The sequence below is a fragment of the Pseudopodoces humilis genome, chromosome 13 (assembly GCF_049639895.1).
Source record: "Pseudopodoces humilis isolate 2021_Gansu_Grassland_sample_001 chromosome 13, ASM4963989v1, whole genome shotgun sequence".
Classification (NCBI taxonomy): Eukaryota; Metazoa; Chordata; class Aves; order Passeriformes; family Paridae; genus Pseudopodoces; species Pseudopodoces humilis.
This window is the reverse complement of record NC_142212.1, coordinates 13724034-13750670: the sequence shown is the minus strand read 5'-3', so window position 1 is coordinate 13750670 and position 26637 is coordinate 13724034. Positions and strand designations below refer to the sequence as shown.

At 41.5% G+C, this 26637-nt stretch overlaps 1 protein-coding gene across 1 annotated transcript in view; it reads right to left on the bottom strand.

Moving 5' to 3' along the window:
• Window positions 1-346: 346 nt before the first annotated feature.
• Window positions 347-26637, bottom strand: part of PTPRG (protein tyrosine phosphatase receptor type G) — a 389416-nt gene continuing 363125 nt past the window's right edge. The window contains exons 16-29 of the mRNA XM_005522022.3: window positions 20975-21071; window positions 19256-19338; window positions 18894-19028; window positions 18528-18662; window positions 17958-18130; window positions 16689-16824; window positions 16195-16341; window positions 14287-14380; window positions 12982-13058; window positions 12427-12555; window positions 10043-10189; window positions 9178-9320; window positions 6020-6155; window positions 347-5327 (exon numbers count right to left, since the gene is read on the bottom strand). Coding sequence (XP_005522079.2) covers window positions 5181-5327; window positions 6020-6155; window positions 9178-9320; window positions 10043-10189; window positions 12427-12555; window positions 12982-13058; window positions 14287-14380; window positions 16195-16341; window positions 16689-16824; window positions 17958-18130; window positions 18528-18662; window positions 18894-19028; window positions 19256-19338; window positions 20975-21071 — 1779 coding nt within the window. The 3' untranslated portion in view covers window positions 347-5180. The remainder of the gene's footprint in view (window positions 5328-6019; window positions 6156-9177; window positions 9321-10042; window positions 10190-12426; window positions 12556-12981; window positions 13059-14286; window positions 14381-16194; window positions 16342-16688; window positions 16825-17957; window positions 18131-18527; window positions 18663-18893; window positions 19029-19255; window positions 19339-20974; window positions 21072-26637) is intronic.

Sequence of the window (26637 nt, the reverse complement as noted above, 5' to 3'; positions counted from 1 at the left end):
GGCAGCTCCCAGCTGAGTACTGCTTAGAAATTTGAGATCTAATTAAAGCAGGCCTTGGATCTCATCATTCTTCCTGCACGCCTGGGACAATGAAATACTGACTCCTGCATCTGTTCCTTATGTGTACCCAATGCAAATAAGTAAGAAGTCTGTAAATACATCAAAAACCATACTTTATTTTATGTATAGCAATACAATTTACATATTAAATAACACTATAATAGAATGATTTGATATAGTTTAACATAACAAAAAGAAGGTTCCTCAAGTTACAAAAAACCCCCAAACAAAAACCAAAAATGAACAAAAGTCTCCCTCAAAATACTCCCTCCCACCCTTTCCCCAAACCAAACACCACATTTTTATTTTTCTTCTGAATGGATCAATGAGACAAATGTATCTAGTGACTGGCTAAGTCTAAATCCTGTTGCACACACTGACAATGGAATCCAAAAAAAAAAAAATCCAACTTTCACAATCACTGCCCCAAAGAAATGACATGTGTGAAAATCCTTTTTGGAGTGTGATGATGGCATCTCACTACCTTGAAACACAGAAGGTTTGTATTCACATAACCACCACAGAACTAGGAAGGAGGTGAAACTAGAAAAAAATTAGCTTTATATGAAAATATAAAATTCTATGATTATATACCATAGATACAAAGTTCCCAGAAGATGCTTATCTAAGCAACAAAATATTTACAGTTTTAATGACTTTGCTATTTTAAAAATGAAGGAAAAGAAAATAGGAGTACACATGAATGCTTCGGTCTTTAGAAACAATGGCTGCTTGCTAGTCTCAAGTGTTCTAACAAAACAAAAAAGTCACTACCCCAAATGTTGGAGAGTTGTGACAGTATAAAATTGACTATCTCCTCTTTTGGAGACGTTTATTCTTAAAACTCAAGACATTTTTCTTGAAATTAATTATCCTCTGTAGAAAATGCTTCCCTTTGCAAATAGTTAACAAAAACACTAAAAACAGTTTAACAGCTAAGACAAAGTAGAGGCCAAATCTCTTTATTACAGTTCCTCTTTCCTTATTTTTGCATTCCTTCTCCTTTGATAAGTGAAGCCTGTGTAGTTCACATTGTTAGAATGGCAACAAGGAGAAGAAGAGCAAAGGGGTAACAGTGAATCACATCTGAAAAAAAAAAAAAAGATAAAAAGAAAAAGAAGAAAAGCAATGCAGTAGATTAACAAATAGGCATTTTCCCTTCATACAAAAATTCACTGGCACCATTTGAACATAAACTTCGGAGCAAAAGATCTGATGTCAAAAGACATGAATTTGAGAAAGACTGCTAAATCTTCAAGACAACTACATTTTTTTTTAAATTAAGTTGGCTTTGTTTTGCTGAGAATTAGTAGCATGTATCTTTGGTAGAATCCATATCTATACTTCTTAGCTTTTAAATAAAATACATCAGCTTTAAAAAAGATTAATGAGAAGGCAGTTGTGCTGTATCATAAAGATTCTTCTCCTAATGTTCCAATGTATCACTCTGTGTTCAAGCAATTTGAGCAGTCAAACTGGAAAAACAACTGAAATTTTGCAGATCCTGTAAATGACTCCACTAACCTAGAGCAGACCCACAGTACAGAAACAGTCACTTCCAGGGTAAAGTTTAAGGGGTTTGGATTTTTCTTTTTCCCTGTATCTAAATTACTGTTTGGAAACAGACACTGAAATGCTAAGGACAAATGCTGTTTAAAATGAATGTTCTTTAGATATTGATCCTGCAGAAGGCTCAGTGCTTACCCTGCACACCTGAGCAGTCCCACCAGCTCCCCCAGACCTTCCTGCCAAAGCCAAGCTCACACACAGGAGTGTTTGGAGGACGGGTTATTCTGAGCCTGCCACCTATTTCAGATGTTCAGATGACACAGAAGCTTTCCAAGCATTCCCACTTGGAAAGCTTGGCTGCTCTTGCGGTCTCAAGATACAGTTCACGTCTTTCACACGGTCTGCGGGCACAGGACATGTGCAAGACATGGAGAAATGGTATTTTCTAAATGTAGACACATGTGCTTTAGTCCTTCAGTTCCTTATTTCTCAGGGCTGGTGCTGAGGACCACGCTCTGCAGTGATATAGGAATGTTCTCAGGTTGTCTTAATTTGCAGACCTGCACATTGCTTGGGAACCTTTGATGCTTGAAAGACATCCTGACTGAATGGCAGGAGCTGGGGACAGCAGAGGGCTTGGGGTCCCAAAGCAAGGTGGTGATTTGCAGAGCAGGACTTTGGCTGGACTCGTGGGAGCATCAGGAGAGTTTATCAGTGCCCATCTCTGAGCAGACATTGCTCCTTCTGCCACTCACTCAGTCCCAAAGAAAGGGTACAAACCTGTATAAGAAAGCAGAACTGCAGCTGCTTACAGGAGGATAGCTTTGGCTCTTCTGTGTGCTTAATCCTGACCTTCACAAGCAATTTCTACCTTCATCCCTTCAAGCCTTGTGCATCACTACCATCTATTGACTACCTGGCTGTCTGCACAGCACTTAACATACAGCGTGAACTCCCATATGAAATAATCCATGGACAACTCATAGAACATCAGTGTACATTATTTCCCCATGGATTAAACCCCAAGCAAGTATTTCAGGTGTTGGAAAATGCCAATGCAAATGCATGGATTTCCAAAGCATCTACCAAAGTTCAGCCCCCGCAGCCTTCATTCATTGATGTTTCAAACTTGTGAGAAGGTAAGGGATTAAACTAAGGGTATTCAGGCAGTGTGTCACAACCACAGTTGTCTTCCATCATGCCAGTGAAATGAAAAGTAATCACCTGAAAGTACTGAACAAATCCAACCACTCGATGCCTGCAGTAATCTTTGTGTCACTTAGTTGTCAAGGTTTGACTTTCTAACTCCTCCTTATATCTCCCAAGGAACTTAAAATACTTCTAGATTAAACTGATCCAACTCATGAGTCCCTTTGTGCTACCAGCTGGCATTGGCTGGGTCCAGGTTCAGGACTGGGGGCACAGGGGGCTTTCTGAGGCTGATGCAGGCTGGCCAGAAAACCACTCAGCTAAACCTTCCAGCCCTTGCAGGGAGCAGCACTTGAGAACTTAAAACCATTCTGTTACTGGGGTGTCGTGACTGGAGGGCCAGTTCTAACTCTTACTGACCCCCACCTCCGTGCAGTGCAAAGGGGATGCAAACTACAATCTTTTGAAACATTCTGCACATATTTTATTTGGACTAGCTGCTGCTGGACATGGGATTTCCTCACTGAAACCATGCGCTTATTAAATTGCTTTATATTAGCAATTATTGGGATTGCTTGGATGAAGGGATTCAACAAACTGAGAAGTAAAAGGTGACTGTAAAAGGTTGCTGATGAATCCTTGAATACTTTGAATCTTTCTCTTTCTAAGATAAAAGGCCAAATGTTAGCACATAGCAGTTTGCACAGCTCCTCTGCTCTCAATGAGGCCGTATCAGTTTGTATCTTACGTGGTTCTGAACCAACACATCTACTCTCAATATCCTTTTAAACAGTTTGCATTCAGCTTCCTTGGGAGTGAAAATACACAGAACCTTGCCAAATGTCTGTATTTCAGAAAGACTGGACTCGCAGAAATTAATAAGTTTACATTTAAATTAAAAAGAAAGCTGTAATATTTTGACAAGTTCTGAAAAAATTACAATGCATGTTTTCTGTAGTTTAGAAGTGAAGAAATTAATGCCACATATAAGGGATAGTGCCTTTAACTGTACACCAAGGGTGAGGATGGCTGAAATCACGTATTTCCTTTTCCAGGCAGATTCAATAACCCCTCCCTACTAAACCAAGTTATGAAGGGCACAACGAATTTTAATTTTCAGGAGAATTAAGCATGTGCTTACTTCTTTAGTTAAACAGGGACTGAATTGTTGAATTACAACCAAATACAAAGGAAGAGGGAGCCAGTGAGGATGTAAACTTAAATGCTCCAAGCAATAATTATCTACATAATCTGAGGGAAACCATTCTATTGGTGTGGGAGGGAAAACACAATAAGCTAGGTTTGTGCTAAAGAATTAGTCTGGCAAAAAAAAAAGAGGGAGAATGTAACTTTATAGGTAGTTTTTTTATTAGTTTGCTTCACCAGTAAATATGGATCAGTACTTTATGTTTTAGCACTAAAGTATGAAAATTACACACCTGTAAAAATGGCATCTAACAGTTATGAGATTAAGAAACGCCTGTCATCATGTAACATACCATTAGGTGTGAGGTCATATTCAAGAAATAGTAAGGAAATTAGATGTGTTTAAAATATTGAATAGCTTAGTAATGTAAAATATTGCTACCTTTAATATATCTGAAAACTGGTCTGGTTTGGTTGTTGTAGATTTCTCACTGTATTGGCTCCGATGAAAATAAAACCAAAATACTTTCCAGTCACAGGGCTGGCTAAAAACCAAAATCAACATTTTCCTGAATACATGGGGAAACTCTGAAAACATAAATTCAAAACTTATCACCGCATCCCACATATGAATTGCATCTAATTTATAATTATATTGTATGTAATTTATATATTCCATGTGAAGCAAGTCTCAGACCTGTAAGTGTACAACACAGCAACTTGAAACAATACAGAAATAATTGTTTCAGCTCCACAAGGCTGTGAGACCTCCACTGTAGCTAATAATCACCTGCCACATTTTGTCAAGAAAGGATGAACACTGCTCATCCACTCTACTGGAATGCAGAACACCATTACCAAAACTTTGACATGATCACTAAATAATAAATATGGTAGGAAGGGGTACAGTATCTGTTGTAGGAAGAATCCATCTGGCCTAGCATTCAAGATTTAAGATTCGAGGGTCACTGTAGTTAGCAAAACTTCACTGCATTTAAACAAAACAGAAAAAGCGTATGTTTGTTGTCATGGAATGTCACATCAGGGCTTGTCTTGTATTAGGATATTATAGGCAGTAACACTGATCATATAGTGCAAACTAGATAAAATTGCGTTTCACCGTGTGAAATAAACAGAGGTGCAAATGCTCAGTAGGATACCATTAAGACATAAAATGGCAAAAAATAAATATAAAAACTTTTATCAGTGTAAAAAAGTAATTGGGTTATTGTATAACCTAGAGTCTGGCAAAAAAGGCCTCAAAAAAGTTCAGTCTTCAGAAGTTCTACAAATTAAGTGCCTTTTCAGGTTTCCAATTAGACAAGAGACTCCATGCTTTCTGCGGGATCAGATTCGTCACTGGCCATCACAGCACCATTTTTGTCCAGTGTCATGGGACCATTTCCGTTTTCCTTAGTGCTGACCAAGCTTAGCATTGCCTTATAAAGAAACTGGTACTGTTCCTGGAAAAGAAAGAACAACTTATTTCAATCCTTTAAGCGTACATAAATGAGTGGTGCTTTAATTTGGCATTTCCAGGGAAGGTCATGGGCATTCATTACCAGAAGCATACACATAGCAAAGAAATAGAGCAATTACCTCTGTTCATCCAGTTGAACCTTGTCAACCCAAACTCCAGTTTTATCTCTGATATGCTATTAAACACTTCAGGAGGGCAGGACAAAACCTGAGGCCACAGCTCAACCCCAGGTGGCAGAACCTTGTACCACACACACTGAGGCAAGGGGGCTGCTCTTGCTGGACTCTCAGGGAAGAGCCTCATCTCCCTGCAGCTTCACCTGCCCTGAGCATCCCTTCAGACCACAAGGTGCCAGATCTAAAGAGCACAGATTAGCTCACAGGGCTGGCAGGCTGCTGGTACCAAGCTGAAAGGTCCTTCTCTGCTAGGACTTGTCTGTATGATGCTCCCCTCCAAAGTATGAGAAATAAGTTTAAGTGCAAATCAGAGACTTAGAGTGCGGCTTTGAGGTTAACAAAAAATGATAACTACACAAAAAGAGTTCAAATGCAAATTCTGCTTGGTAGCAGATGCTGCAGGGCTTGATAACATATACAATACATGTTTTAGATCATGCTTTGGGTCTCAGATGAAAACCTTGTAAACTGTCTATTTATAGCCCATTTAAAGACTTACAATGTCTGTAAATACTCCAGGCCGCATAAGATTTATCATCTTTGCCACCTGGAAAACATCGACAGCATTTTCATTCTCCAGCTGCTGAGACAGAGTGGTAAGGGCACATAGAGTTCCTGCTGACACAGCTCCATACCTGGAAAAACCACACCAAAATGAAGAGTTACTCAAAAACACACCTGGGCACTGACACAGAGTCATGAAAGTGTTATTATAGTCTTATTTGATTACTGTAGTTTCTCTTTGTATCTACCAAATGCTTGTTTTATAGTTGCTAATTTTTTGTCATTTTAATTTATAGGAGAATTTTGATGGTATACCAGTCATCTCAGCTTATCTACACTATTCAACACGAAGAACTGTATCAGCAGCAGAATGTTAGCCACTCCAAAATACCCACCCTGGAGACTGTAACACTGAAATCTGTTCTCCCACACCACATGTGTTGAGAGCATCTGCATTACAGTGGAGCATATATTAAATTCATTAGTGGGAGCTCAAGCAAAACATGGGTGATTACAAAGAAATGAGACTTTGCCTCTTCCTCCACATCTGACAATTGCAGAAAACTAACATGGCTCTGTGGTGCTCACATGCACATCTCAAAGTCTTGCCTAAGTCTGATTCATTGGTAAAGGCAACATCCCTGAGCCAGGCACCCAGGAGACATTACAGATTCTGAAGAGTTGAGCTGTGTTGTCATGTAATAAAACCCCAAGCAGCAGTTATTTATCAGGAGCACGACTCCTTGAGATATCCTTGAGAAACCTCACTGCTGCAAGCCTGGTAGAGTGCTTAGGCACACCATGAAGGATCCTACACACCAGCTTCTGTTCTCCCAGTACTCAGGAGACTGAAATTCTGTGCTGGCTATGCTATTGGGTCTGCTCTGTGACTTTGAGAAAGTCTGTGTTTAAATGTTCCCACTGGTAAATGGGGCCATCAGTGCTGACCCGCTCTCTAAGTCACTTAGAGAGTTTTATATGAAAACTGAAATAATCAGCAAGTGCTGTAATAGCATCTTGTACTGCAAGATTACCACTAGGATTTGTACAGCATTCCCATGGAAATCAAGACATATGCTGACTTAACTTTATACAATTTTTGCAAACTCAAAACTCAGTTTACCTAGAAATGGGAAACAGAACTCAGATCAGAACAGATGTGCTCTACTGGATGTAAGGTCTAGAGGAGAAGCAGCAGCACCATACAGATGGCTGTGACTCATCTACAGGGACACTGGACAAAGTGCCAGTGCATGTACTTGACAGGACACAACTAAATCCTTCTGAGGGCATCATTTTCACTTGGACTGGTAATTTCTGGTTCTCAACAATCTGAAGACTTTTCTTGCAGAAAATTATGCAGCAGATCTTTATGTAGTTGCCTATATTTGGGCACTTACATTTAAAAATCTTGACAACTGTCTCAAGTTGGAATTTCTGAACTTTTAAAAATGTTATCAAGTTCATCCCACCATGTACTTCCTAAATACCACATGAATTTAGTTATCTGCAAATTCATATATTTGGAATTAATCTGCAGTTGTAATTATTAGTGGATTATGTGATATAGTTGTTGCATGTAGCAAGGGGAAATTTTCATTTTCAGCTACATTTCCTTAGACTCCAATGAAAAGCAGAACCCACATTATGTATTGGGCATAAAGATAAAATCATTGAATATGACAAATAAACCAAAAAAGCAATGTACAGAAAGAATGACTCAGCATTACTCGGAATGCAATTTTGATTTTCCTTTTTTTTTTCATCTCGAAATGAAATACCCAAATCAATAACATTTCTAATTCTGTAAAACATAATCTTAAATACTGCAAGAGCAGCAAAACTTCACTTCAGACTTCCCAAAGCATGAATATTAAAACCAGCCTGGAATTAATCAGTGCTGGTGAAAGGCAACAGAGCTTAAACTCTGCATAAGCAAGGCAGGAGGAGGTGGTGGGAGAAAAACTACTTGCTGAAGCCCAAGGCACCATTTGCAGGAGTCAGCTGGGAAAATCCTGTTGCAGCAGCGACACGTGGATGTGCAGGGAAAGCTCCGGCAGCACCGGTGGATGTGCTCCTGGGACACCAGCACAGCGCCTGCTCTGACCACTGACACATCAGAGCGTGGTACTGAAACTTTTGCAAAGATCCCCAAGAGCTTCCCACTGATCCTGTTCTGTGGCAGTGACAAAGTCTAACAGGATGCAGTGCAGGGGGGCCGTGTGTAGAGCAGGCGATTTTGCTGGCTTGGTGCTCGCTCTTAGGACAACACCAACACTGTCAGAAGTTGGACCTCCTTGGGATTTTAAGCACAGAATGACACCAGGAAGTGCTCTGCCCACCAGGAAACAGTCCCCCCAAGGAAATCAGGTCAGACCCAGGCTCCAGCCTCACTATAATGGTATTTTGCAGCTCCATAATGTGTACAAGTAATACCATGCAATGCAGTATTTAGCACCCTTTATAACTGGGTGTTCAAGCATAGCTGTGGGACAATGCTCACCACTGTGCTACAAGAGGTAAGTGTTGGGGCATGCTGGCCTGAAGGTAGTGGGCCCCCTCCCTCCTGCTTGGAACTGTATGGGCCCCTTGGAATGTTTTTTGGGAAGCAAAAAGAGGAAGAATAAATCTGCTTTTAGAAGCCCTAGGCCCTTTGACACTAGATACATCTGCTGCTCATTGTGAGACACAGCTGAGCTGAGCTTGTTCTGTCTTACATGGCACATGAAACCTCTTAGACACGAGCTTGGGCTGTTTGAAACTTGTCTCCATCAGCCCATATTAGGCTGCTTAGAGCCTTATCTAAACCAAAGCTCTGCTGGGTTCTGAAACAGGTTGTAGGATTTGTTTGGGATACTTCCAGAAGCAGAAGAACCCAAAATGCTTCCAAAGCAAACAGCCTCACCTCCTGAGTCCACCTAAGATTATAACAAAAACTACACTAAGCAAAATGCATTTGGCCTCAGATGCCAACTGAAAACTCAGCCTTTGAAGTTTAAATATTCTTAATCTGTTCCCTGGACTACTAAACCCCACCTACTCCTGGACTATTAAACCCCACCTACTCCATGCAGGAATGGACATCAGTCCTAACAACTGTCTTTCAGCTCAGTGTACAATCTACATACAAATGGAAGAAAAGTGATCACATACTCATCATGAACTATGGTGGGGCCATCCCTTGTTAAGGCCTCTTCCTTGATTACATTGATAAGTTCAAAGGTACTGCTTATGGGAGCGTCAGGGTTTGGCCATTTGGGACACTGAAAGTGGCGGACTTCCAGAACGTAGTCATCCTGCAATGACAAACCAGCCTGGCATTAGCTTCCTCCACAGGCATCCACTCCAGGAACAGAGAGGGAAGAGCCTTCTGCAAACTGAAAGGAAACTTTCTTCTTCCAAACAGTTTACATAGAAAGAGGACACACAGCTCAGCGTGTCTGTAACAGTGAACACCCTAAAATAATGCAAGTTTGACAAAACGTTTTATCAAGAAAAGATTTTGTATTTGAATTCAGGGCTTATACCAAACCTCACTCAGAGTCCTTATAGCTCAAAAATCAAACAAGAGAACCAAGTGAAATTTAAATGGACTTGCAAACTAAAGTCTTGCAGCAAAGTCCAGCTGCAATCCTGACAGCAAACTAGAAACAAGTTTATAGTTCAAAAGGCTTGTGCTTACATTTTTATGATTAGTTAAGACCCCCAAACAATTAAACTATGAATTTTGTAAGAAGAAATAAGACAATACACCTTGATAAAATCATGTCTTCACTTTCCAGCAAGACAGATAGTTAATACTAGCCTTACTAACTAGAGAAATCTACCTGGAAGTAGAAAATGTGAGAGGGAGAAGAAGCCAATGAGAATACCTTTCCCCTGACAGCAACATGCATCCACATGCATTTACATGTAAATCCTTTTCAAAAAATTTTTGAATTCTTCTTCTTCTGTATTTAAATGGCATCAATATAATTTTGGTGAAAAGCAAAGACCTGCATTTGAAGGTTTACTTTACCTGGGTAGCTTCAAGGATAAAGTCATGGATGATAATTTGCTCTTCGTTAGAGAGGCACAGTCTGTCTTTGCTGATAAGGGTCACAGTAAAGGCCTCACAGTTCATGGATTCCTCACGACTTGGCCAGTACACAAACTCATCTTCTGCCTGGAGAAATGAAAGAACACACTACTGCAGCCTTTCAGATTCCTTGTGTGCAACTGAAAAATCCAGTGGATCAAAGAATTGCTTTGATAAATAGAGATGATCAGGAACTGACCTTTAAAAAACACTTCTGTCTAAAACAAATTTACTATTGCAGTAGGTAGTAAACCTGCCAGATCCTCCCTTTGGGTATTCAAACATGTAACATCTGCTTTTTAATTGGTTTCACAGGGAAATGGTTATTTTAGCCCACCCATACTTGACCTTTGTATTGTGACCTCCTGCCTATATAGTTTTATTTGAAAGCCAGATATTTATCTAGAAAAAAATCATTCACCTTTAAAAATTAATGACCTGTTATTTTTAATTTGTGTTTATCGTGGTCTAATCTAAAACTCAAAGTCTGTGGATCAGGCCTAGGTAGCAGATTGATGGATACTTATGCAGGGATTGAATTTTTAGGAGTGAGTGGAGGAGTGAAGAGGAAGAGAAAAACCCAAATACTCTTAGCCTTGTAAAAAACACTGGCTAAACTTCATGCAAGTTCTCCAACAAAACACCTCTGCTAAAGGGACACAGTAAAACCTCAGTGAGGCTGGAAAGGCTGGAAGAAGTTCAGTGCTGAAGTAGCCTCACTGGCAGGATATAAGTCAAAGCTGTTCATTAAAATGTAACTGTGAATTCCTAATTTGCTGCTGAGAAAGGAAATTATGGTCTGTCACCATATACATGCAAAGCCTGTTTCTTCTCCTGGCTTCAGAGGTCTATCTCCCTGCAGCATGAGCACAGAAATTACCCTGGCCACATGCACAGAGTATGTCTCTGGACATCCCATGTTTCACTCATGAGCAAACATGAGCTATGAACTGATGTCTTCCTGCCGTGACCATGCACATCTTTCTAAAACCAGGTGTATTTCTGTGGGTCTGCAGCTCTGAAGAACAAGATACTGTTGACATTTGTGCTGTCAGTGCTCATTCTGAAAATGTGACATAAGGTTTTAAATCCTTACAATTTTGCCCTAAATAAGCAGAAGCACTGGGAAGCAGAGCAATATTGCTGAGCGCCAGGCAAGCGACCTGTCCTGCCAGCTGACAGGTCCTCATTCAGCAGGTACCTTGCATTATTGTCTTTGGCATCTATTTGGCATTGCACATCCAGCACCTTGGTGCTGCCTGAATCCTGTGCCAGCCCTTCTTGCCAGCCAACACATCCCACACTGACCACCGAGCCTAGGTCTGACACCTGACTGCCTTCCTGGCCACCCTCCACCCTGGGAATGGTGAAGGTGAAACCACTGTGACTGAGCCCAGCATTCCTCCTTTACCCTTTAATTACTGTGGTTCTGCAGAGCTATTTCATGTACATGTGAAGACAAAATCAGCCTCTCCATTTTCACCTGACATACTTTCATTTCATAAGCACCTTCTGATCTGATCGAATGTCTCTGAGCACCCCTTGCAGTGCTGCAGTCCCTTTCATTCCCACATGCAAGCAGCATATTGACTGCTGCCTCTTTAGTAGCCCCTCATGACTGCTATTTTCCTGCTGTAATGAAGGTGGTTTCTCTTCCACTTTCAGCTACAATTGTCTATTCACCTCAGTAATGTGTGCATGAAAAAACGAACTGATTAGTTCTTAATCCTTTTCAACACACCCTCTTGAGACGTGCTAGTAAATCTGGAAGTAGTGATTAGCACTTCACCTGTGTCTCCTTATTCTCTCTCTCTGTCTGACTCATTATTTCCACTTAAATTAACATACTTGTTTGCTTTTTACTTTCATTAAAAATGGCATGTGCAGCCTTGCAAAGTCATGGTCTTGCACGGCCTGAGGCTTAAGCTCATGGGCAAACAAGCAATTATCCTCCTGTCCCTACCTTGCATTTCTGCTCCTCTCAAAGCCCTTACCCATAACCCCAGCCTCTCCATACCCTCAGTGCCTGCATCCTGCCAAGCAGCCCTCAGGAGCCTTGCAGATGTTGACAGCACTGGTGCTATCTGCGAGCACTGTGGTCCCTCCAGCCCTGGATGTCCAGGGCTGAGTGCAGAAGGTGACAGCAAAAGAACAGCCCCATCATCATGGCGCTTTTCTTTTTGTAACCAGCTTAAGGCAAAGTTTGAGTAGATGGCTCAAAAATAGGCTTTGCTTTCATCCAGAAAACAGCCCCTTGTGGCAACTTTGTGACCCAGCTGGGCTGTGACAGTGGCACCATGCGGGGAGGGACACGGGCAACTCACCAGGCTCTGGTTGTCCGGCAGCATGACGATGATCTGTGCATTGTGATCCCAGATCATTCGCCAGAAATCTTTAGTTGTATGTGGCAGTGGATGTTGGGTTATGATGAACTCGTTACTCCTGTAGTAGCCCTTTTGCAGCAAAACAAACACACAGTTACTTACTGCCTTCCATGCTTTTAAAGCATTAATTTAATTTCTGGGGACACATAATGACCCTATTTCATTTTACTCCACAATATTTTCACACAGACTATATTTTCTTAACTACATTTCAATTCTACAGAGTCCCTACTGCTTTAATTTACTTTAAATCCCAGTATCTATTTGACTGTATTTCACAGAAATACACATTCCATCTAAATGCATCTTGTAATTAATTTTTTAGGCAAGAATCTTTAATAAAACACAGTTAATAGCTTTATATTATGGGGAAGGTGTTAAAATCTCATCTGTTAATACACAGCCATTACATACAGAATTAAGACAATTATAGGCATCTGGTATTTAGCACCTTAGAATTGATTTTACTTTGTAATTAGGTGTTGGCTTCCTCACCATGATATAAGAGGCATTAATGTAATCTGTTCCCTTCATTCCAGGCAGCGGTGCCAAGCCCACTCTAGCACGCTCAGCTATAACATTAAGGAAAAAAACACAGAGAAAAAATAAAAAAGGTCCAAGTCTGATCGTGGCACAATGCAGAAAGTAAGAATTTCTCAGCCGTTAACAAAGCAAACAGTGTGCAGCTCCCATCTCCCACAGGAGCAGGCCAGCACTTTAACTGCGTTAAAGCACTGCCTGCTAACACAGGATATAAAAGAGAATGTTGCACAATATTCCCACAAGGACAAAGTAATTTCAGGAATCAAATTTTACTATAGCAAAGATTTTCACAGCAGGCTGAATTACCAAATAACAGTATATGCAGTGATAACAGGGGATTTCGGGTAATTCTTGTGTGTAGTGTTCCATTTGTCTCCAGCAGCACACAAACCCAGCTGATTTATTTTGTTTTCCCTACCATTCTGTAGCACTGCCATCTCTCACAGGGACAAACATCTTCCCTAATGGGGAACCTCCCAGAAGTGTGTGCCCTTCTGCACACTCTGTGTTTGAGGGCTGGGTTCGACATCATCCTCAAACCCTCTGACAGCCCCCAAAAGACAAACTGAAATCACTGCAGCTGCATGACACAAAGGACCAAATCAAACAGCCTATTTCTAGCCTGTTTTTTTAATACGTATTCTGATGGCTTCTCTTTTTTAACAAACTTCATGATGGACTGTATCTGTGCCACTATTACTCTGTGCTAGCTTGGCTATCATCTGTCCTCTGTGTCCTGTTCTCTGGGTTATGTGATGGGGATGACATTGTGCCCATACTTGGTCTGGTGCAAGTTCATATTGCTTGACAGCCATGCATAGACTCCACTTTAATGGCTGTGAAACTGTGTCCTGGGGCACCAAATACCCTTAAATCTGGGGTGTCTCACACAGAGAAACAGAGTGCAGTAGCTGAATTACAAACAACTGGTGTCAATCACTCTGGGAGATCTCACCAGAGCTGTGAGCTGGTATCAAAGTAATCTCTCAGTATTCCACAGATTTATCCCCTACCTAATAATTCAAATTCTTAAGCACTTCAAATTAACATTTCACTTGGACAGTATATCTGGCTGACACTGCAACTATTTCCTTTTGTTCAGTTTCATCAGGATAATACTGAAAGACAAGACAGCTTGGGCTGAACAAAAGATTACATTTCCCCTTCCTAGTGGCTATGTCTTTTCATGCATAACACCGGGAGAATTTGGTACAAAAAGTTATGCTAGGCAGTAATCAAATGAAGATCTGATCTTACATGGCACAACTGATGAGTTCCTGTTCTTCTCTTTGTTGCAGTCTTTCTGAGCACTGAAGCATTCCACGTATTTTGCATTACACTGTGTAACCAGCTGAAAGAGAATAAAGTAGTAAGTCAGTCCTCAGAGTCCTCTAAATGAAGAGAGGTTTCTTTGCCAACTCCTGCAAAGATGCATTAGTAGAAGAATAAACTGCATTGTTAAACTTGTTTAAAGTACTCAAGTTTCCAGTGGAAATCATCCTTTTCATACAACATGTTTAATAGATAAAAAGATCTCTGCAGCTCTCAGCTTTGAAACAACCTGCATATGAGCTTCCATCAAAATGTATTTTCACAGAACATGACATTTTGTTATCTTTGAGAATATAGTCCACAAAATTTCAGCTATGTTTAATCAGAAGCAGGTCTCAAGGAATAAAAACTAGCAAAAGAGAACAACAGAACTTTATTATTTTTTTTTTTCTTCAAAATAGCAGCCAGATCATTCCTGCAGAATGTATTTTTCTGCCAGGCCTTTGAAGAATCCACCACTGGCATCTGAAATCTGAGGCCATAGGCTACATTCCCTGGTCTTCCATATTCATTCTGGGCTGCCTAGAGGTGCAAAGAAAGGCAGATTTGTATCTGAATACTCCCCTAGTGCATGGGGAAACTGCCAGAGCAAAGAGAGTAAAGGTGGCTTTCACATGTCCTGCACTCACACCTCGTTACTCAGCATCATTTCACTCTAAGATGGTTGAATGTAAATTGCTTTAGTGGGGCATGAGCACAAGTTATTTTCTGCCAGCTCTGTGGTAGCAGCAGAAACAAGAGAAAGACCTAATAATTGCTGCTGGTCACGTCCCAGTTTGAAATGCACTCTAAACAAGATAGCACTCAACTCATCTATGCACTGGCATAAGCCCCATTAGAAGTTATGGGGTTTCTAAATAACTGTGCAACGTTGTCAGAGAAAGTAATTTTTGGAAATGGCACTTAGGGTTTTTGAACTTTGGCACAAGTCATCAGAAAACATATAATTTATACATATAATTTAGAATTGTTTGTAAAAGTGCAACACTTTTTAAAGTAACAAATATTTGCTTCCTACTTCATTTTGTGTGGGTGTGTGTGCTTGCGCTTGTTTCTTTAATTTAGTAATTAAGCATCTGGAATGTTTTGAGTGATGGGGAAATACTGAGATTCCTACAAGTGAATTCAGATTCATTTTTTTAATAGCTTGGCACCTGGTGGAATTTAACAGCTTCAGTTCCTTGGATAGTTATTGGGTAGCTATTAACTGAGTTTAGCTGTGAAAACAGATGTCATGTGTCTCCTTACGATACAAACTCTCACAAAATATTTTGCAATGTATTCAAATAAAGTGCAATCAGAAAATCTTAAGTTTCAAATAAGAGATCTGGGAAAAAGAAATTACTTTGGCCAGGAAGGAAGCAGCCACAACACAGCAGGAAATGCAGCAAGCCTCATGATTAGTTAGCAATGAGAAAGGCATATTGTGTTTCCTGGTCTTAAAACATTTGTAATTCCTTATCTACACTGATGACATAGTAGGTAGAGCAAAGAACCTCATCTGTTCTTTCCCCATATCTATGTGCATGAGAGCCACAGTTTGGAGGAAGACTTCCAGCCAAGCTAACCACAGACTTGGGAATATCCAAGCTCCCTTGGGAACAGGGAGACCAGCAGCACAGTCCAAACCAGTGTCATGGCCCTCTTCTCACCTCTGAAGAGCATGAGCACTGCTTTCCAGCAGTGAAGCTAAGACTGTATAGGACTGAACTTCTCAAGATGTTGTGCTGTGCTGATCAAGTTTTGTGGTTTGGTTCTTAGGCAGTGAAGACAGGCCATATAAAAGAGGGTAGGAAAATTGGGTCCCTCTGGATGGCAGTGATTAAGACTTACCTTGAATTGTTTTTCTAGCCGTGTCTTCCCTCCTATTCCAGGAATGAGGATGCTGTTAACATAACTATGCAGCTGGTTTGCAGACACTTCAGTCTCCTTCCCAAGGATGGCTTCCAACAAGGCATCATGAATAAAAATGTACTGCTCCTAGAAAAACATCAGCATGTCAGGTAGTCATTTGAAATAACCTAAACAGCTGGCTTTGTCTGAGGAGCAGTGCACACTAAAGGAAAGGGTATGCAAAACAAGCCACTCATACAAATACTGCCAAATTCAGAATAAATATTTATAAATGTAGCACATACAATTCTGAACAAGTAAAAAAACCAAAAAATCTGACGTTTCCAGTCTAGAAAAAGAAAGATATTCCAGTGCAGAAAAATATCAGTAATATGTTCAATTTTTACAGGAATGTAATTGGGAAAATCTATTCTCTTTTTGATTACAATGCAAAAATGAACAAGGCTTTAAATTCAACCCACTGAAATTTTTACCTCTGTCTGGACGAGGTAGTTGCGCTGCGTCCTGATATGTTTCAGGAAACCCAGGACATTAACTGTGCTTTTGTCTTTTATCTGCTGCAGCATACTGTCTATCACAATGTAGGTACCAGTTCTGCCAACACCAGCACTGCAGAGAACATAAGAGAAACCCATGAAACACACACAGCCAGATGAAAGTAAATGTGGAAGCAGAAGTAAAACAGAACTAAGCAAATATTCACACATTCCTCTTCATGGGCTTCCATCTTCCTCCTAGCTTCAACCATTAAAGTTTCCCAGCAAAACACTTTGGGTTTCTGGAAATATTACGAGGTACGTAATTCCTCCCTTCTGTGGCTATTTCTGTGCTTCAAGATGAGGCTGAACACAATACACGCCATCACATCTGTGCCAACACCATGAGGATGAGGCTGCCGTGGTCCTGGACATCACACTCCGGCTGTTCACACTTGGATCCTGTTTCCACAGCTGCAGTTCCTGGTGTTGGCTGGATGAAGCCATAAAGAGGTCCACCCCCTGCCAAGCTGCTGCTATGCTGGATTGCCAGAGTCACTCCAGGCTGTGAGGTGGCTCTGGCTGGCTTCAGCCTTGAGGTGAACTTAAGTTGCACAGTGGAGCTGGAAATGTAAGTGGTACCAGCACTATGGGAAGGTATAAAAGGGGACTAATCTGGAGCCAGAACTCCTTACAGTGAATGAGGACAATCCCGAGTCCAAGAGAGATGGGAACTCTTCAGAGCTTCTCAATTTCTGCTGAAGAAGGAGCTGTAACCCCCACCATCCTCTCCTCTTTGATATAACTGTGCAGCCTCCTCACACATAGTGATGAAGACCACATCCCTGAACTAGTATATTGACTGACCTACTGCTGTGACTGCAAGTGCTGGTGAGTGTGAGTGTGGCTCAGTGGCAGCTACATTCCCAGCTGTCCATGTATCCACACTATTGACTCCCAGCAGAGGTGATCCTGCCCTGTCCATGCAATAAATGGGCAGGCTACAAACAAGCTTTGACCAAGGAGTTTCCCAGCTACATCAGTGCAGTGTTCAGCAGCTCAGTATCATGGCCATAGCAAAACCCTGTATCAACTGGGAAGCTTTTGAATTGGAGCTGTTTTAAGAAGTAGGCAAAGTAGATCTTGTGTCTACCTGCACTTCATGGGGCTGACACACTCCTCCAGTGTTTGTCTTAGGTGGCACGGAGGAGCACACATTGTGCTCTAGCTGTGCTTGCCACGGGTGGTTTGTCACAGCCATCATACCTGCAGTGCACCACCACTGGTCCCATGTCCAGGGTTCTGGCTGCCGAGGATCTCCTGACGAAGGTGAGCACAGGCAGAGCGTACTCGGGCACCCCCATGTCAGGCCACTGGGTGTAGTGGTACTGAATGACAGTCCTCTCGTTCTGCCGCCCTTTGGGGTTCCCTTTCTGACCCTAGGTATGAAGGATGTGCAGAGACGAGAGAGAGAGGAGGGAAAACAAGCATAAAAATATTATTCTGCCTTGCTCAGCTGAGAAAGTGCTGGACTGCGACAGAAGAAACCTGCAGCTCTGCCTCCTGATGGGTGGAGACAGAGTTTGAGGAAAAACACATGTGGGAACAGGTAATAACAGCAATTACAAGGACACCAAAGCAGCAGTGCACTTGAGAAAAAGAAATACAGGCTAAACCTTAGCAACAGCTTCCTTGTAAGCCTGTCTTTATTTACTTATTTCTTCCCCACCTGCCTCTCCAGGTTGCCTATGCAAATGCTGAGTTTTGCTCTGGTGTGCCTTGAGTTCTAGACAAGCCATCAGATGCCTGGATGGGAGCAATGAAAGCTTGGCTCACCTTTTTCATCTTGGTGTTCCTGACGGTGAAGCGGCGCACGGTGTAGCAGGCGTGGATGTTTGTGCTCTTCAGCGTGACGATGATGTTGCCGTACTCCTCACTGTTCTCTGTCGGCCAGTACTGATCACATTTCCTCTGAACACAGAAAAAGTTGGGTGAGTTGGGTAAGGGCCTGAACTGCTGCTTTGCATTTGTGTCTAGAGCTTTTTGGGAAAAAAAATCATGGCTCAGTATGTATCCCTCTGTTTTGTTAGTTACGCATTATGCATCAGTACATATCACCCCAAGCCATTTAAAACAAATTCTGCCCAGGTGATCTGGGGAAGTGTTAAGGAGCAACTGCTAACAAACGAGAAAACCTCTTACTCTTCCTTTTTCAACAAGGTTCGTGATCATGACAATGATTCCTGTATTTTGCTCCCAAATCATCCTCCAGAAATCTTCAAAGGTAGACTTTAAAGGTCCCTGGGTAGCAATGTAGGCTTTTGCTTTGTTGTAACCCTTCAAAGAAAACCATAATGCCAAGTGAGATGAAAGCAGTATCATGGCAGAAAAATTAATATTTTAGAGGTAACAAGAAAGGTGCTTTTCTCATTCAGAATAGCGAGGAATTTGTAGCAAAATTATCAGGTGAAGTTGGAAGATACAATCACATCACAAGTGACAATACTTCCTCCTTGTGGAAGGATTCAAAGGTAGAGCAGATAAAAACCAATAAAACAACTTACATCAACATAATTGGCATTAATGTAGTCACTGTGCTTAGAATCTTTCCCTGGTAAAGGCCTTAGCTTCACCCTGCTGTGATCATCTGCAGGATAAAAAACAGAGCAGAGAAGCATTAGGGAAACACAGTGCAGAACTGCAGGCAAAGATCTCATTTCCTGGGTATCAGGGCTGCCCTTACTAATACACAGAAGAGATTGGCCTTGGACTCGAGTCAAGAGGGAGATGGGAGTATCTTGGTCATTTGCTCATGTGCAGGTTATCAGCCTTCACATCCCTTAAAGTATGTGGTTCATGCAGGGACAGCTTCTCTTTAAAGGGCACTGGAGCCTCAGGAGCACCATTTCTAGAATCATCTACATCACTCGGGGTAGTGAAATTCAAAGAGCCAGGGCACCCCATGGTGCTGTGAAACGCTGGCTCTGCTTGGCTCAGCTCATTATCCTTCCCTCAGTGCTGGGCTCAGACAGCTCTGCTGGCTCTGGGAGCTGAGTGAATGTCCTGACTCCTTCACCACCATCATCACACCATGAGGACAGACTTGAGGCTGTGATCTTTAGCTCCTCTTTTTGTTTTATCCAGATGCTTGACTCCTCCTTAAAGCAGGAAAAAATCACAGTCCTGCTCCTAGGCAGAGGCACTGAGCTGGGTGGTGCTTCCATCTCAAGCAGAGGTGAGACATGTGAGCCATCTTTAAGCACAAAGACTGGTTTCATTTGCCTTCCTTAAGGACCAATGGAGAGAGAGGTTCCTCCAATGATAATCTGGAGGACTGAAGTGCCTGCTTCAATCCCCCTTCAACGTCACATCTCTGTACCTAGAGTGACCAGACATCTACGTCTAAAATCACAGCTGGGACAAGCTCAATGAAGGCCTTTGCCCAAGGCCACATACCAAGTCTTTCACAGGTCTGGGAATTGGTCCTCAGCCAGTACCTTGATTACTTCTGAAAATCTGTTAGAAGCATGTATTTCTATCCTATGCCACCAAAAGCATCAAAAGAATTCAAGATTTATTGCTATGTTTATGAACATTGTGAACTTTTTACCAGTGGGCTCTCCATGTCTGTCCCTAAACCACGGTGACTGTTGCATCTGCCATCCATTCCACGTAAGAGAAAGACAGCGAAAAAGTTTTTGCACTTTCATCCCAGATAATTTGCATTCTAGAGCAGAGTCCAGATTTGCAGTTCTCAGAGGGATACAGGCAAAGCCTGCTCTGTACTACAAAGATCACTATTTGTCCAAATCCTACACAGAGCTAAAGCAGTTTGAAATATAGCAGATACACTCTGTAAGATTTAGCACCTTTGGGATTGTAGGGTAATCCCAGGAATCATCAGTAAAACTCTTTGCTCCTCCATGTACTTCCCTTAGGCCAGTTTTCAGGCATTAGCAGGCAAGAGAGCCCTGATCATCAATTTATCCCAGTTATACCTCCACAAAAATTCATACCAAACTTATACTTCTAAAACTATGGACTTGGACTGTGAAACTGTGAAAAATTTTTAAAAAAAAGCTAGAGTGAAATCCTGGCCCTAGAGAAGTCAAAAGATTTACTGCCTTTAATGGGGAAATCTCCCAGCTGCACTTTCACATGTTTATTACATCCTGTGTAATAATGTAACCTGGGGCCACCTGCCTGTCCCAGTCACACACACACTGCAAGAGGAGAGTGCCTTTTTGGGTTGATTCATTGTGCTCAGGCCAGCTCTTACTTACAGGCCAGGATGTTGATGTATCTGTTCTTGTGCTTGTTGTCGGGATGGTTGGAATGCTCTGCAGTGATGTTCATGTCAGCCGTACAGCGTTGCACTTCCTAGGCAGAAAGATTAATCAAATGGAAAATTTGTCAGTCCAAAAAAACCTGAGCTTTCTCTCCTTTTGCAACAGCTCAGGGAAACCATGCTCAAAGTATCAATATTTTAATTGCTGGGTTGAACACAAAGTGTTTCAGTATTGTCCTGTGTGTTGTGGTCCCTTACACTGAGCTGTGTCAGCTGTCCCTGGAGCATGGTCACGCTCATCTCCACAAGCTTGGGGACAGATGAGCACCCTGAGGGCCACCTGTCCCCTCTGACCACCAGTCCATCACCTTCTGCACTGCATCTCCTGCCGTGCCCCACTCTGTCCCTCCTTGGGGAGCTAAGATAGGGTCCCCCAGATGTAAGAGTGGCTAGCGCAGTGCAACAAACTAAGAACAAAACACATTTCAACAAAAGACTTTTGACCTCTGGACAACTTAATCTGCTTATAACCTCTCAAAATGGGGTTTCTGACATTTAAGTTTGGCACTGACCTTTTGCTAGTTCTCTGCAGAGAGATGCCTTTTGTAAAATATAATAAAATAGATCTCTGAAGATAACAGAGAGAGCTTTAAATACCAGTGCCTGGATGCTGATTAACAGCCCCTGAGCCAGTGCAGAGAAGGTTGCATCCATGGATATTTACAGAGAGAGACCAAGCTTACCAGGGTGCTCATGAAGCCAGAGATGCAGATGTTGGTCTAGCTGGGGCTGTAGGTTAGATACCTAATTCCCTTGGAATTTTTAAGTTCTTAACCCACCCCTTACTCTGTTCAACAGCAGAACACAGAGCTATTGAAGTGGGGCAATGGAGAGCCTTTTTTTGACTCTAAAGAGAAGCAGCCACTCCCCTAGAGAGTTATACCCTTCAGAGACTGCCCTACAAACTGAATCACTCAGGAATCTTTTCGTCTCCAAGATACACCTTTTCAGTATCTGTTTAAACATAATATTCCTGAAAGAGAGAACTCTCTTTTTATCACTAGCATAAATATTCTCCATTTAAAGACATATTTTCAAAAAAAAAAAAAATTAAAATTTGGAGTTTATGAAGTTGTGGAAGAAATGATATTTATTCAAATCTTTTGTGACTCCTCGAAATTGCACCAAACAGAACCAATTTCCCCCCAGGATATGTGAGGAAGTGCCAAATTACTTTGTACTTCAGACTTTAAAAATAACAGTATAGAACCTAAGAGGCAAAGTCATTAGGAGCTCACAGCTGCTACAAAGATCACGAGCTAAGTGACAGAGAAAAATTATCACAAGAAATGCTATACAAACAGCAGATGTAGGAGTTCAGCATTATGCAGACATTACACCAAGGACTTGCATAGCAATTTTGATATCTTCCCCAACATTTACATTTTAAAAGTGCAAAGTATACTAAAACCTTGTACATTTTATAGCTTTTATATCCATGTGACACTCTCAAATAACAATTGCTTCTCTCTTTCTTCCCAACCTTCCACAGGGAGAAACATACTATGTTCAAGGAGACGAGCTGAGCAAAGACAAAGACAAAGCAAGCAAAACTCTCAGCTAGCCCTAATGGAATTTTCATAGTTCCACTTTTATCAAATAAAAAACCCCATATTAAAGTGTGCTCTTCCCCTAATTCTGCCTGTCAGCTCCAGTAAGCAAGGGATTTCAGATTACACAATAGGCAGGATCTGTTCAGGCTAAGTCACGGTTGGAAAAGCAGCAATATTTACATGTTAGGTTGATTTAATGTAATTCTGTTTTACCCATTTTTGCTTTTAGAAATCATACATCACTGCTGTACTGTTACAGGTCACTCTTAAAAATTATCCTGCCCATTTCTGAAAAGACTCACACCAAACCCTGCATCCCTGCATCACTATAAAATTCTTTTTAGAAGATATTGGCATTGAAAAATTTATGCCAAATGCTGTAGAATTTAATGCAGATTAATCCAATAAGGTTCTGTAGAGAATACTCTGAGAAGTTATAGAATTTAATAGGGAATTACCTCCCTGCTAAGGAATTTTCTCTGACAGTTTAAATACTACATAGTAAATGTATCATTTTCTATTAAATTCCATAGGATTTTTCCATAAGGGAATTGTTGGTGAGGTTAATAATTTTAATTAACCTTTTTATGTTGATGGTGACTGTTTCCTTGACTGTACATGTTCCCAGCTGGCCAATATAAAGTTAATAGAAGAGGAAGATTAAGCTAAGATGGTGAAAAACACAGCAAGGGAAAAGGAGATCTGATGCTGTGAGAGCTGATGATTTGAAAATGGCTTTTCTTAACACATAACATTCTAAATGGTTTTTAATACTCTGGAAAGCTGTTGTAATGGTGGATTCCTGTATCTACACAATGCAAAAGCACAGCAAAAGGAGACTGTTACAGAAAAGCTTCTCCCTTGCCAATATGCCTCAGCTATTTTTGTCTTTTTAAAGTCTCCATTCCCCCCTCCAGTCCAGGATACAGCCAAGGCTTTGGCTGTGCCAAAACCCAGATGGGGTTGAGAGCAGAGGGTGGGTATCCACACTCTCCTACGCCCCGAGGCTCATCTCCAAATTCTAACAGCAAATTCCTAAACCACAGGCTCCCCCCACCAGCCAGTAAGGCATAAGTTAACATTCCTTTTATTAAAGCCGAGGTGGTTGCCTTTCATCCATGTACAAAAGGCTGCAAGAAGGCAAGACCAGTGCAGTTTGTTATCTGTGCCTCTGTTCAGAGTATTATTTACCCCTCGGCAGAAGAGGACATTCTGGTGTGAATAAATAACGCCCTGGAGAATGTCCCCATCTTAATTAAGCCATTTTACCATATTTATGTATATCACATATTTACTTTCCCAGCATTTTCTGTTGCTTATGCAATGAACACCCTAGGATTTCTAAACCTTACTGGCTAGCAAGTCCTTTGGTTGCACTTATAACATCACCATGATCACATTATTATTACAACGTACCTTTGCAGGCAGGTCACCAGGTCAGGGCTGACCCCAGGCTGCCCACTGCAGGTGAGGACTAAAGAAAGTCCTCTCCCAGCAGGCACAAAACTGTTCCTGGCACCTCGGAGTAGGACAGCTAGTGTTTGTATCACCACGTTCATAATTCATCCATAAACTTTTCATCTCTACAGTATTTCCTTTGGCTTTCCTTAATCCTGCTTAGTTTCCTCCACTGATTTTAATGATGGCTGGCTTGCACACTGCTGCTCCTCATGTTTAACTTCCCAGAACACATTACTGTCCCAGGATGAATGGATACAGGCTTTATTCTGTCCTTTCAACTTAATCATTGACAACCCTAGAAACCAAAGTACATGGTTTCAATTGACTGTTAGTTACTGTAAGAAGTGTTCTAGTCTATGCTATTATGGCTAATTTACCTTTTAATTATATTGTCCATGCTAATGCTAATTGGAATTTGATACACCCTGGTTTAACGACCCATTTTAATTGCCTTTCTGAAACAAGTTATAGATTAGTTTCTTCTAAACTTCAAAGAATTTCCATTTAAGTGTAAAATCAAACTGCTCCAGTGTATTGCTGGCAGTATAAGGTTCTGAGCAGGAATTTTTGCAACGGTGGCTGAGCAAGAACTCGGTCTCTTGATCTGGCCTTACAAAGCCCTGCTGCTGTTGTTTCCCATTACTTCAGGCTGATGTCCTGGCAGGGGCTGAACTGTGAAAGCCTATGAATAGCAATGAGGAGTCACAACAAAGAAACGATCCTAATCTGAGTGACTAAACCTGAGAAGATTCATAGCTGTGTTTTGATATTAATGTTGGTATTTTTCAGCATAGAAGCAGGTAGTTCATCCATCCCCAATATCAGTTTTGATCTATTATTTTAATCCCAAAATTACAAGAATTCTGTGGTGGTGCTCTTGCTGTTTGTTTTATCACAGCAAACATGAAGACAGCATACCAACAGAGACTGCAGATAGTATTTGAAGATATCCCCCAGGAGCAGTGTAGATTTCTGTAATAATTTAGCACTGGTATAAACTCTCCAATGGCACTCAAGAGAGAGGTGATTTGGGGACAGCCTAGAAAGAGGTGAAAATAAACAAACCAAAAGGACTCAACACAGGAATAACATTAATAGATAGCTAAAAACTCCTGTAAAATGTATGAGAGGAAAGGATGGTGGGGTGGAGGTGTCAGAGTCAGACCAAAACCTTGCATTGCCCAGCTAAAGATTCATCCAAGTAAGGCTTCCAGGCACAAACCTTGGGAATGGCTGTGACGCTGTGGTTAGCAACAGAAACCCCAGATATCTGAACTTCTTTTGCTGCTTCTTTTCAACTTCATGTCTTAATTCACAACTCCAGTTTCTCAGGTTAGGTGAAGCAGTGAGATAAGAATTGAGAACTCCGGGAAGACCCTGCTCTGCAGCAATCCTTCCTCCTCCAGCTTCACAGTGCTGCTTCCCTCTGGTTTCTGCACAGCAATGCACAGCCTCAGAATACCTCTAATTAAGGCAATTTTGGGCCAGGGTTATAAAACATTCCCAATGCAGAATTGCCTGCTAGCAGCATGCTTTTGAAATGGCATCTTTCTGCTGCCAAATTCCTTGGTGTAGATGCAGCTATAAGCATGTGTCTGGTGTGTGCTATGTCTAATCTGTAAGGGATGTCAGCGTAACTACACTGGGTTTTTAGTATCTCAAGAAATGTGCAAAGTGCAGAATTATCTGTTTTCAATGCAACCCTTTGCTAGAGAATAATGTTCTGAGGTCCCCAGTTAAAAAGAGCCAGTGACCCCTGCCCTGAGCAGCAGCAACCATGAAAATAACATTAGCAAATCCCTGCCACATCACTGGAAATATAGATTTATGTTATTTTCTTACATTTCAGGACATTTAGAAGAAGGTGCCACTGGAGTATAAAGATATTTTCAATTGATGTGATGAGGGAGCTAGACAGCCTGCCTCTGAGTTCAGTGAGCCTGTTCAGACTCCAAATTGGCAATGAATCATTACACTCACACGGCCACAGGCAGGAGAGGTCTGCAGAGATTGCATTCCCCTCTCTAAGCGCTCCCACAGCAGCGCTGACCAGCCCATTCCAGAATTACAGAGGAGGGAAATAAAACTCCCCGATCTCAAAAATCCAAATGCTGCATTAAACTGTAAAAATTCACAGTTAGCTTTGGGGATGGAAGGTGATTTCTTGGCTTAGTGTTCCTGTCTTATAGCAAAAGAACATGATTACTCAAAAAAACTTACTGGGTTATTCCAGTAACCGGCCAGGGGGAGGGAGTGAAAAGCTCTCCTGTGGGAGGTGGCACTTCACACTCTTTTTGATACAGGAATTTGGAGGGCACATGTCCTATATAGTCAGGCTATCAGGGGAATAGAGGATGACAAATGTGACATCAGTTTTTAAATTGAGATCCAGAAGGGGGTTTAGGCACTGCAGCCCACTATATCTGACTTCTCTGTGGGGCAAACTGCAAGGCTCTGCAGTAGAGCAGAGCTAGTGAATGCCTTGAACACATTGGGGAGAGGTCCCTGAAGAAGTCTACAGGCTGCCTAGGAGAGAGCAGCATATCAATTTCCAAAATGTGTGAAAAGGCTTCTCAGAAAATAT